Genomic DNA, 12,625 nt, shown 5'->3' with positions numbered 1-12,625 from the left:
GCACATTCCCACATCCCCGTCTCAAGCCAGTGGCGCCACTGCCGAGATCATCTCTGAGCTCCCTACCAGAGAGTCCCCCAGAGTCTCTCCTCACCCTTTCAATTTCCTCCTCGGCACCTCTCAAAGCCTGTCCTTTTCCGGTTTTAAATCCGTGCCTCCCCTGTCTCCCCAGCCAGCAAGGACTCTGCACGAGGGGAGGGAATTGGTTGGTCTGGTTCACCGTTTTGTTCCCAGGGTCTGGTAGAGGAAGGGCCACCAGGGGTAAGCACAATGAGTATTTGAAGGTGAATCTTCAGTTGCACCAAAGGTAGAGCCTGGGTCCCCCATGGTCCCAGTGAGTCACCCCCTCCACCATCCCCTGTCAGTGACGGTCCAGGGTCAGTTCAGAGTCTTGGATTCTGGGATAGGATTCAACCCTTTGCCACAGGGAAATGGGCTCTAGACAGAGTGAGGTTCTGATTAAGATACAGACGAGAAAGGCTCGTTTGCATGAAAGGTGTGTTGATCCGGAGTATTTCTGGAATTCCCCTGCCTCTCTTCATATCCACTGTAACCCCCTTGTTCAGGTTGGCAGAGAAGCTAATGCTTGCTTAGTGCTTGATGTGTGCCAGACACCATGTCACTTAGTTTCACAATGACCCAGTGCAATCGTTACTCTCTATTACCCTATTTTATGGAAGAAGAAACCCATCATAAGAGAAATAAATAAAATTGCCCAAGGTCATAGAGCTGCTAAGTGGTGGAGTGGAATTTGAACCAAGCAGTGTCCTTTCAGGGTGTCAAGATACAGCCCCAGCTCTCCAACGTGGCTTGCGTGGGGGGGCCCTTGCTTGCCCTGTGGCCTTGTTGAAGGCATGCCCCCTCCCCTTCTCTCCCCACCCATTCTCTGGCTAACCCAGCATTGTTTCCTGTTCCCTGAACACAGCCTGCGCTTGCTACATACCAGCCCTTACATGCACCGTTCCTTTGGCCTGGAACCCTCTTCTTTTCCCTCTTGAGTTGCTGGGTGCTGGTTCCTCTGGGCAGCCCTCTGTGTCTCCAGCCAGCTGGCTTTGAGGCACTCCCATGTCCCCTCCAGCCCCCCACTCTCTGTGTTCCTGGGCCTCACCGTGAGGTCTTTGTCCACCTGCTGGAACCCTCTGGGCTGTAGCGGAGGGGCAGGGACCGCTTGGCTTGCTCCCAGAATTTCCTCAGCACCTGGTGGAACCTGGAGGAGGGGACGGAGGAAAAAAAGAAGGTGAGAAGGAGGAAAGAGGAAGGAGAAAGGAAAGAAGGAAAGGAGGAAGGGAGGGAGGAGGGAAGAGAAAAGGGAAAGAGGGACAGAGGAGGAAGGAGCAGGTGTTTCATCCAGGGAAACAGAATCTGGCAGGTCAGGGCTGAAGCTGGCCAAGAAAGCAAACAGAGGAATGTGGGTCAGTTCAAGGCTCTAGAAACGAGAGGAGCTGAGGATGTTCCGGTTGGAGATTGAGAAGAAACAGAGACCAGAACAAGATGTGGAGAGAGAGGGAATTCCCGGAACTTTCCCAGAAGGGGCCAACTCTTCTGGAACCCTGGCTAAGAGGACCTGCTTGTCAGCGAAGAGGTGAAACAGGTCAGGAATCAGCTTCTACTCCTGAGCAGGCTGGGTGCCCTGGTTAGTCACCCATGATCCTCAGGACAGTCCTGTGAGGCACATCTCTTGCCCCCAGTTTGCACAGATAGAAGAGAGTGATGAGTGCTGCCTAGAGGCACACGTGAGCCCGAATGTAGTGGAGCTGCCCATTGCTGAAGCCTGGGCTCCCAGTTACTTCGCAGGTGTGGTCTGGTGTGCAGGCTGCATATGGGGTGTGTGTGGTGCGCTGATGACGGGCCCAGGTGGGCTGGGGTCATGTAGAGCTAGTGGAGTGGAGCAGCAGAGGATGCCTTCTCTTCTAGGGCATTGCTAGTCATAGACTTCCCTTCTGAGAAGGCCTCTGAATCCCCCTCAACACAGCCCCTCCCAGCAGCTAATACCAGTGGATCAGAGTTGTATATGGGAGGAAATCCATTATGGATTTCTTCCAACCCTTAAGAACTCTCACAGGTGTCTGGCACAGTCTTCCCTCGATAAATATGCATTGAGTGGATAAATATGAATATGTGAGTCTATAATCACTTTCTTAACAGCTAGAGAACTCATTTATGCTAAATGGGAAGCTATGAGAGGAAGAATTTGTGCGCGCGCGCGCGCACACACACACACACACACACACACACACACACACACACACACACACAAGCACAAAAGGCTATGGGAGCCTGAAAGACCAAGAGGTCCCCTGTCTTAGTCTGTCTTTTGTTGCTGCAAAGGAATACCTGGGCTGGGTCATTCATAAGGAAAAGAGGTATATTTGGCTCATGGTTCTGCAGGCTGTACAAGAAGCATGGTGGCAGCATCTGCTTCTGGTGAGGCCTCAGGCCGCTTCCACTCATGGTGGAAGGTGCAGGGGACCAGTGTGTGCAGAGATCACATGATGGGAGAGGAAACAAGAGAGAGGGAGGGTGCCAAGCTCTTTGTAATGATTAGCATGGATTGACTCATCCTATCCGCCTAACAACCCTTCAAGGTAGTGCTGTGTTACTCCCAATTTAAAGGTGTGGAAACTGAGGCATGAAGAGCCTCAGCCACTTGCCCACATGATACACCAGCGTGTGACAGAGCCAGGATTTGACCTATGTGGTTTGCCTCTAGGCCTCTGAGTCACCACCCTCTGCTGCTTCTATTACGTTGTACTTCCCCTGGTGGAGTTTACATGCTAGAGGGACAAACAGCCGGTATTTTAAAACGCTATAAACTGAGTGTGGTAACGTCTGTGGAGGAAGTGAGAGAGATTCAGGTAAGAAGATGGAGTAGCCTCTTGAGGAGAAGACTTCAAAGCCAGATCCTAAAGATGAGAAGGAACCAGCCATGGGAAGAGGAAGGTGTCAGGGAAGAAGGCCAGGAAAGGTCAAAAGTAAACTGGTGAGAAATAAAACAGATTTTTTTGTTATGGCAGCCCTAGTACACATGGCTGCACAGCTGGGTTAAGTCAGGAAGGCATCTGTAGGCAAGTTTGATCTGTTCCTGAAAGATGAGTGGAGTTGGCCAGGTGGAGAACGGGCAGGGAAACGTTCCAGGCAGAGGGAACAGCATATGCAAAAGGCTGATAGGTGTGACACATCTCATTTCTCTTCCTCTTAATTTTGGCAAAAACATAAAACTTCAGTACCTTTTAAGAGATAATTTTCTACTGCTTTGAAGTGTTGTGTCTGAGATTCGGGTTAGGTTTCTGTTTGGTGCCCATGACTTTGCTGGCAGAAGTGGAGATGGAAAACCCAAAGTGAATTTAATGTAGAAGGCTGTTTAAAATGAGAGTGAAAATGGAACTGATTTTCTCACCGGGTTAGACACTGTTATTATAAAATGGCTTCTCTCTTTATGGCTCTGAAACAAAAACAGAATGAAGAGTTCACTTCCAAAAGCGCAAACTCCCCTCCTGGAGGCTTTGGACCTGATGGATGGCAGGGACTTTATCCACAACTTCTGAGATGGATTTAGGAAGAAAATCAGCCTGTCACTGAAAGAAACCTTGGGAAAGAAAGCGCTTCCCTACTAATAGGGCCCCCAGGACCCTCCTCCAGTGAAGCCATAATTAACAATGGAAATGGGAAATAGTGCACTTTCTTGAGGGTTTTCCATTATTTTCAATGGTCATTATTTTCAAGACCAGAAAAAATAGCTGTAAAGTAATTCACTTCTTTCCTTTACCCTTACCCCGCATTTTATATATATATATAATATATAAATATATTATATATAAATAAAATATATTGATGTGTGTGTCTCCAATGAACTTTGAGGTTTCAGACACAAACACCAAAAATATTCCTTCTGGTGCATTGAACTTTTATTACTGTGAATTGACTTTTCCTCCGAGTGACATATATGCTAATTTAAAACAACTTTAATGCAGATGTACTTTTTAATTGAAAAGAATTCAAAATTAACTTTATCTTCAGAATATTACAATACTCACGTGCAACCTTCAGTGAATCCCTACTGGTGAGGAAAACAGAAATGGAGAGTTCTATCCTGAGAAGATTGAGAACACAACGTTTTTGGGCTAAAGCTGTCCTCTGCTCTCATGGGGGTCCTTGGGATGGATGGGTGAAGTACTTGTGTGAGGGCCTGGTGCCTCCTGGAGAGTCACGCACAACACACTCAGTCCACCTTCCTAGCTCATTGAATCTGTTTTCACTTAGTGGAAAAAAAAAATCCCTGTCTCCAGTGCTGTACCTTTGGGTAGACAACTTGGCCAAGAGGCACCATGTCTCCAAATAACTCTCCTGTCTCCAAATAGAACTGGGTGTTCAGGAGGGAGAGTGAGAGAAGTTGTTCTAGGCCTCAGACTCAGTGTTTTGTAAGTACTACCAGATATCATCAGCTACTGTTCAGACTCAATGTTTTGTAAGTACTACCAGATATCATCAGCTACTGTTCAGACTCAGTGTTTTGTAAGTACTACCAGATATCATAAGCTACTGGCAGGGGTCAAATATGGAAGGATGGTATTAGTGTTTTCTCTCTGTTGAGACCCTCTCAAAATGAAGGCTAGCAGGAGGTGGTGGGAAGAGGAACGCTATGACTCCTTTGGGGAACCTTAGGGCTTTTGACTTTTAAGAGAGGTTTCCCTTAGCTTCTGAGATTATTCAGTTATAAAGTATGAGATTTTTTTTCCTTTGTAGCTAGCATGCATATTTAACATAGAAGAAAGGAACGAAGGAAAGGAAGAGAAACAACCATCTTGAAATCCACAAGAAAATAATTTCTTGCTAAACATAGACCATTTAATGGAACAGTGGTGAAATTTGAGATTTTCCAAATGGATGAATTGATTCCTAGTCTACTTACAAGACCTTAAATTGGAAGTTGTATTATTAAAAGTTGATACTGAAAGATGGAAAGATATTGCTTTCAGGTGACAAGTTAGTTTTAATTTTTCCAAGGCAATTCCTTTCTTGGAGAGCCACACGGAAGTAAGGTACGTCTCCCGAAGGTCCTTTTGACTGCACTATGTATAAACTGGGCAGCTTCTGAGGTTCCTGTTCACATGCCCCTTAAGAACAAGTAACCAGACCCTCCCTCCACGTGCCGGGATGGCTCTGTCCGTTGCTTTGTCCCCTGCCTCTTGTTAAAATTACCAGCGACTTCTCCAGGGAGCAGTGGCTCCATGTCTTTCCTCTTTGGGACGGCAGGTGATGCCACAGCTTTTCCTCCAGGGAATATTTTTTTGTGTATCAGACTAAATATCAGGATGGCCATTTGGCTTTTGACTTAATTCCAAAGCTTCCCCGTTTGTATTTCACAAGTAAGGGCGCTTTTCCTCTTCTTTCTGCTGCCCCCGCATTGTCTGCCGTCTTCCTCTTGTGCGATCAGAGTATTCCACGCTGCCTAGTATCTTTGGGTTTTCTTCCAGCCTGCGATAGCTCACCCTTATTTCATTCTGCTGGAAAAACCCCCGGTCATATTTGATTGTTGTCCTCTCTTGTCCCTCCCTCTCATTTGTTAAGACTGTCTTTGATTCTTGGGAATCCCATGTCTGCCACAGAGAATCCAGAAAGCCCCTGGGCCATATTTCAAAAGACCCATCAGGAAATTCTGAACATGTTTTGAAACTCCTACTAATTCTATGGGATTACAGAGGTTTATAAACTGCATTCCACATTTTTCCCTTGGTATCCTCACATACTTCTGAAATGTCAGAGGGACTAGGCTTCTCTTTATCCAGATATTAAACGTGTATGGAAACTCTGGGGGAAAGGAATTAAGGTGCTCAATCTGGTTTCCCTTTTGAAATTTCCTAGCTAGGACTGTATGACTGTTCACGTAGGTTTTCTTTTTCTTTTTTTTTTTTTTTGAGATGGAGTTTGCTTTTGTTGCCCAGGCAATGATGCAATCTCTGCTCACCGCAACCTGCGCCTCCTGGGTTCAAGAGATTCTCCTGCCTCAGCCTTCTGAGTAGCTGGGATTACAGGCATGCGCCACTAAGCCCAACTCATTTTGTATTTTTAGTAAAGATGGGGTTTCTCCATGTTGAGGCTGGTCTCGAACTCCTGACCTCCGGTGATCCGCCCGCCTCAGCCTCCCAAAGTGCTGGGATTACAGGCATGAGCCACTGTGCCTGGCCAGGTTTCCATTCTTATTTGGCAACACAGTACAAATAAAATTGTAGCTTTTTCCCTCTTATTTTAAGAAAGGTTTTTTGATGAAACAATAGATCACAATTTATCAAGCTTAATTTCTTCCAACTACAGAATTCAGTTCTTTCTGTGGCTTAGTTGATGTGACCCTCATGCAGTCTGAAGGTAGGTATTATTATTATCCACATCCTATGAATGAGAGACCCTAGGATGAGAGAGGTGGGTCCTCTTGAAGGATTTGTGACAGCTGCTTCTTCTTCTTCTTTTTTTTTTTTCCATCGATGATAAACTCCTCCAAGAGAAATGGAATTCTGGAATCAGTTTGTAAAGTCATCAATTAAAGTTACTATAAAAAGCACTTGCTCAACCCTGGCCAGACCTGCCACCTGGATGGCCCTGGCACCATCTTGAAGACAAGCATCTGTTCATCTTATCTGTGGTCCCAGCCAGATGACGGAGAGAGGCAAAGACCAGTGTAATATGCAGTGACTTGAGGAGACTTTTGGCATCTGTTGAAGCCAGTCGGTGACAAAGAGGCAAGCAGTGTGGTGGCTCAGGGTCTCCTTCAAGAAAGAAACATTCATAAAGGCTTTACAGTTGCTCCTCTGGCCTCATAGGCTCTCCAAACCCCTTTAGTGCGGTTCCCCTCCCATTATCACGATGTCCTACCTCCTAGAGGCATCTGCACTATACGACACCCCCACCTGGGACAGAAAGCTAGGTGCGCCCTAAAGATGAAAGGGAATAGAAAAGGTCATAGAGCAGTGTTCTGCAAACTTGAGTATTACACACTGTCTTTTTAAACGAAGAACATTCTTCATAACTGTGTGTGTTGACGTGAGTTATTTTTCTTTAAATGTTATTTATAAGTACATGAGCCCCAAATTAAACTCCTTTTATTTATGGCCCTATACAACTGAAAAAACCAAAACTCATTTACAGGTTAAATATAACCGAGAGTAAAAGAACTCCAGAATATTCAAATGAGCAACATGAATGCAGTGGCTAATGTTTTGTGGGAAGGGAACGGCTGTACACAGCATGAGTGCAGTTCTCACTGCTGGGCACAGGTTCTTCGACATTGTCAGGCCCATCTTGTGATGCCTCAACTCCCCTAAAACTTTTCATTCTTCCAGGATCTTTCCAGTTTTTTGAGTACGCATCAGAAGCACCTGGAGGGCTTGCAAAAACACCGCAGAGTTTCTGATTCCAGAGATGTGCAGTGGCACCCAGGAATGTGCATTTTCTTTGCTTTTTGTTTTTGCTTTTTTTTTTTTAAGAGTCGGGGACTCGCTCTGTCACCTAAGCTGGAGTGCAGTGGCACACTTACATCTCCCTGCAGCCCCAACCTCCTGTGCTCAAGTGATCCTCCCACCTCAGTCCCCCAAGTAGCTGGGACTTACAGGTGCGTGCCACCATGCCTGGCTAATTTTGGTATTTTTTGTAGAAATGGGATCTCACCATGTTGCCCAGGCTGATCTCGAACTCCTGAGCTCAAGAGAGCCGACCGCCTCAGCCTCCCAAATTGCTGGAATTACAGGTTTGAGCCATTGCGCCTGGCTGAATGTGCATTTTCAACAAATTCTCAGGTGGTGCTGATGCCACTGATCTGAGGACAAACGACGCGCTATTCCAGTCACCAGGAGACTTTCTTTTCCTCTGGTAGAAGCATAGACGCATCACTGACACATTAAGTCCAGCTCTGCTTCCTTCTCATTAGGCTATGACAATAAAAGTGATTTTTTTTTTTTTTTTTGGCAAAAATAGTTCATTGGTAAAGAAATACCAAAGCAGGCACTGAAATTGGGTGTGTGCGGTGGAGGGTGTTGTTAGTTATACGATGGTCATCCAATGCCCCTGGTTATGCTCTGTGAAATGTTTTAGTCTGTTGCCAAGAAGAAAATAAAAATTGGAACTGCCGCACCCCTGAGGATGTGTCTGCGTCCCTCAGTTTGAGAAATACTGCATGAGTTAGGCATTAGGAAACACTTGCTGCAGAACAAAATGATACTGTGTAAGTAGCAGGCTCTTCAGCTTTAGGTATGAATGTTAGGGTAGGATTAGGCACTCAGAGGTGGTGAGCAGGGACAGAATCTTTTTGTTTTTTCTTCCCCTTAACTCAGTTCACTCCAACTCTGTTGAAATATGAGGTCTTTGCTCTGTAGCATCGAAGCATTAAAGCTCATTAACTGCATGAACCTGCCGGTGTGTATTCAGGGCAGAGGACTGGGTTGTTAAGGAGACTCCCAACTGTGTCAAATAAAGCACAGGCAAAAGGCCTGAGGTCCCGGACTGGGGAAGACCGAGAAGGGTGGGAAGATCCTGGTTCTAGTTTTCAAAGATGTGAAGTGCTGACCATGGAAGAGAAACTGGTCTTGTTCCACAACCAAAGAACAGAAGATGTAGACGTTGGCTTAGTCTTGGAAAGCTTTATTTTTGCATAGAATCGCCCTGGCTCAGAAACATTGGGAACAGCTTATCTTGGAGGTTGTTCAGTGGTCCTCAGCAACAGCTTTGTGGGATGTGCCAGAAGGTTTCCATCCATAAAAGCTGTGTGTCCAAGTCCTCTTTGTATGCAAAACTCTACAATTTTGTGACCCTTTTAGCATTCCCTCTTACTGATCTCCAATAATTTTTCGAAGCAAGAATGTTGAGCTCTACCTCAAACACACTCAAAGTGCAGCATTGCATAGTACCTTCTCAAACATATCACTAGCGCTGATACTCCTTCCCTGCACCCCTAACCTGTCTCTCCTCCTCAGCCTCCTCAGTACCACTCTGTTACCAACATTGGTCCTGCATTCTGAGTTTGCCACCTGGCACGTGCCCTTCAAATGTCTCCACTGCGTCTTTGCCTTTCCCTTTCTGTTGCGTGCCATCATTCCCATTCTGATTTTAACAGCAACCTGCTGATTTCCTGCCACAGTTTCCTACTTTCCATTTTGAGCCCCTTTAATCCACTTATACAACATAACTACTCCCCAAATTATTTGGCCATGCTACTTGTATCTGCCTAACCCCTATTCCTCGCCCGGCGGGTGTGTTCCACTAAACACACACAGGGAAATGCTGCTCAAATAGCTCTGTGTGTGCCTTGTTCATTCTTGTTTCCATTTCTTTGTTTATGCCCTTTTTATCTCTCCAGCCACACAACCAGCCAGCCAAAGATACATGCGCTCACACACATGCAGTCACTGCCTGCGTGGCGTCCCCTCTTCATGTACCTGTTTCTAAGTTCTCTTTCTCCCTTCATTGAATTCCTCTTGTGGTCAAAAGTGGTGCAATTCAGCATTTCTTATTCCTTTTGCACTGATCACCCCCTGAAAGGACTGTGCTCATTTATTTGTTCGCATGTTGCTTGCCTGTCTTCTTCCCCACTCAAACCCCAAGAGGGCAGGTCTTTCTCTGGTCCCCAGTACCCAGCACCTATAGTCTTGCCTGGGGCAGAGAGCCATCCAGCAAGTATTTGTGGAATGACTGTTTATGCATCTGTCCCCCTAACTCCACTGTGAGTGGGAACCAGGTCTTAGTATAGGTCTGAAATTAGCAAATGATTTCTAGCGGGAGCTGTGGGCTCCAGCGCCTGTCATTATCTGAAATGCCGTAATTCAGAGGGGGCCGCCTTGGAATTGGGCCTCGAGGGTCTTAATTTCAATCAGTCTCATTGGATTTGTTTTGACCGGAAATCTTAGTGCCTGTTTATAAAGTATATATTCCCTTGGGCGCTTTTGAACACTTGAGACCTCTTGGTAGGCAGACATTTCATCCCCATCAGGAAATCTCATCAAAACGATGTTAGATTTGCACATCAGGAAAACAAAAATCCTCTAAGAAGATGTTTCTGTTCTCAGATTGGCTTTGGATAGGGGCAGTTAAGCTTATTCAGAAGGTATTTCAACCACATCTGAGATGTTGGGTTGGGGCCAGGTGGCAGAATCTCACAATGAACAATAAAAAAAATCAGGGCAGGAAGGAAGGGCACCTCCCCAGAAATTTCTCTAGTTACAAGCCACGGCAAAATTTAAGAGTAGAGCAAAATGCCGGGTTTTGGTATGAGGCTTCGTTTCTGAGGGCTGAGTGGTAACCTGGCTCACAGTTTGCCTGTGACGGGAGCTTCCGGTGTGGGGGGCTTTTCCTGTATTTTTTGGTCAGCCTTTTCCAGGTACCACCTTCTAAGCCATCCTTGGAAAACCACATAATGGCAATACTACTCTTAATTGAGGTCCCTGACGTCTCCCAGGTGTTTCTTACATTGCTTGGTCTGGGCCTCCTTGCCGTTGACTTCTTCCTGCCATAGCATTTGGAGAGAGCAGAGGGCCATGGTTCCCTCCTCAGGAGGTGGTTCCTGACGCTCTTGAAACTCCTGTTTTTCTCTGTGGTCGCCTTCCGGGTCTTCACATTCAAGTGCTCTCACCCAAGCCTGCCTTTTCTTTCTGTCTTTCTCTCTCTTTCTTTCTTTCTCTTTCTTTCTTTCTTTCTTTCTTTCTTTCTTTCTTTCTTTCTTTCTTTCTTTCTTTCTTTCTTTCTTTCTTTCTCTCTCTCTCTTTCTTTCTTCTTTCTTTCTCTTTCTTTCTTTCTTTCTTTTTCTTTCTTTCTCTCTCTCTTTCTTTCCCTCCCTCCCTCCCTTCCTTCTTTCTTTCTCTTTTTCTTCCTTCCTTCCTTCCTCCCTCCCTCCTTCCCTCCCTCCCTCCCTACCTCTCTCTCTCTCTCTCTTTCTTTCTTTGTTTCTTTCTTTCTCTCTCTCTCTCTCTTTCTTTCTTTTTTTTTGAGGTGGAATTTCACTCTTGACACTCAGACTGGAGTGCAATGGCGCGATCTTGGCTCAGTGCAACCTCTACCTCCTATGTTCAAGTGATTCTCCTGCCTCAGCCTCCCCAGTAGCTGGGAGTACAGGCACCTGCCACCACGCCTGGCTAATTTTTGTATTTTTACTAGAGATGGGTGCCAGGGTGTGCAGGGGCTTCATGCACAGCTTGCAGCACAGCAGCGAGGGGATGAGCAGGTAGTGGTCCAGGCTGATGAGGCAGGGGTTGGGGATGGAGGCGCTACACAGGCTGGTCTCAAACTCCTGACCTCAGGTGATCCACCTCCCAGAGTGCTGGGATCACAGGCATGAGCCACCGCGCCCGGCCTCACCCAACTCTTTGAACGTGACACTGAGCGTTCTACAAAGATGGCTTTGAAGAGGGCCTGTTGAGGTTGGCATGGAAGCAGCAGCTCTCATGCTTCGGTGAAGCCCATGTCTCCAGTGTCTTCCCCTCCCCAGGGGACCTGACTCCACTTTCGTGTGTATGTCTCTCTTTTCAGAGGTGTGAACATGTATGCCATGTTGACCGGGACGCTGCCTTTCACGGTGGAGCCTTTCAGCCTGAGGGCTTTGTACCAGAAGATGGTGGACAAAGAAATGAACCCCCTCCCCACTCAGCTCTCCACAGGTAATGCACCTGCTATTCTAGATCACGGTTCAGGACTTCTGTTGTGACCAGTTCGGGTCCACCTGTGAAACAGTATTTGTTTTGCAGCAATGGTATTATGTCTATCCCATGATTGTAAATTTCTTTCTAGTGTTAAATCAAAATGTCAAGGTACAGTGGTGTGATCTCGGCTCACTGCAAGCTCCGCCTCCTGGGTTCACGCCATTCTCCTGCCTCAGCCTCCCGAGTAGCTGGGACTACAGGCGCTGCCACCTCGCCTGGCTAGTTTTTTGTGTTTTTTAGTAGAGACGGGGTTTCACCGTGTTAACCAGGATGGTCTCGATCTCCTGACCTCATGATCCGCCTGTCTCAGCCTCCCAAAGTGCTGGGATTACAGGCGTGAGCCACTGTGCCCGGCCTCACTCATGCCTTTCACCTGTATCCTTTCCTGTTCCTTTATAATTCTGAACCCCTAACTCCTCCTTCCTCTTTCTGCACAAAACACGTAGATCCAAAGGATCTGATATTCTCCATTTGAAAAATAATTGCAGGCTTGATTGTTTTAAAACTCACCATATTATGATGTTGACTTGGAAAAGAGGATTTGTGGTCACATTTCCAATATATCTTCTTTCTGCAATTATTGTCAAGAAATGTTTGTTGCATTGAAGTTGGGGCTGCAATTTGTTTTGTGAGTTGAGTTTTTGAGCCTGTTCAAAAGCTTTTAAGTATATAGAGGTTAAGTTACTTGATTAGACTGAATCATCAGGTGTGTTTGAAAAGTTCTCTCAAGCTTTAGCTGGTTCACATTTCAGTAAACAGTTTGTATTAAGGTTTGGTTTCAGATCCAGTAAATCAGTACAATTTGTTCTTTTGTTTGGTTCACAATTCAAGTTCCTGGCCTTGGCTTGGCTTTGATGAGCATTTAATTGGCTCCTTAGAATAAACTCAGCTTCACTGAGATAAGGCTTTTGACCAAAGAAGAAAGCAGTTATTTAACTGCAACTTATGAT

General features: G+C 46.1%; 1 protein-coding gene across 2 annotated transcripts in view; it reads left to right on the top strand.

The window, feature by feature from the left end:
• HUNK (hormonally up-regulated Neu-associated kinase) overlaps positions 1-12,625 on the top strand; it is a 128,617-nt gene that overhangs the window by 74,097 nt on the left and 41,895 nt on the right. For both annotated transcript variants that reach the window (XM_077995849.1, XM_002803166.4), the window contains exon 5: positions 11,506-11,633. In XM_077995849.1, coding sequence (XP_077851975.1) covers positions 11,506-11,633 — 128 coding nt within the window. The remainder of the gene's footprint in view (positions 1-11,505; positions 11,634-12,625) is intronic.

The sequence above is a fragment of the Macaca mulatta genome, chromosome 3, assembly GCF_049350105.2.
Source record: "Macaca mulatta isolate MMU2019108-1 chromosome 3, T2T-MMU8v2.0, whole genome shotgun sequence".
In the NCBI taxonomy this organism is placed as follows: domain Eukaryota; kingdom Metazoa; phylum Chordata; class Mammalia; order Primates; family Cercopithecidae; genus Macaca; species Macaca mulatta.
The sequence above is the reverse complement of the archived record's forward strand: the minus strand, read 5'-3'. Positions and strand labels throughout refer to the sequence as shown.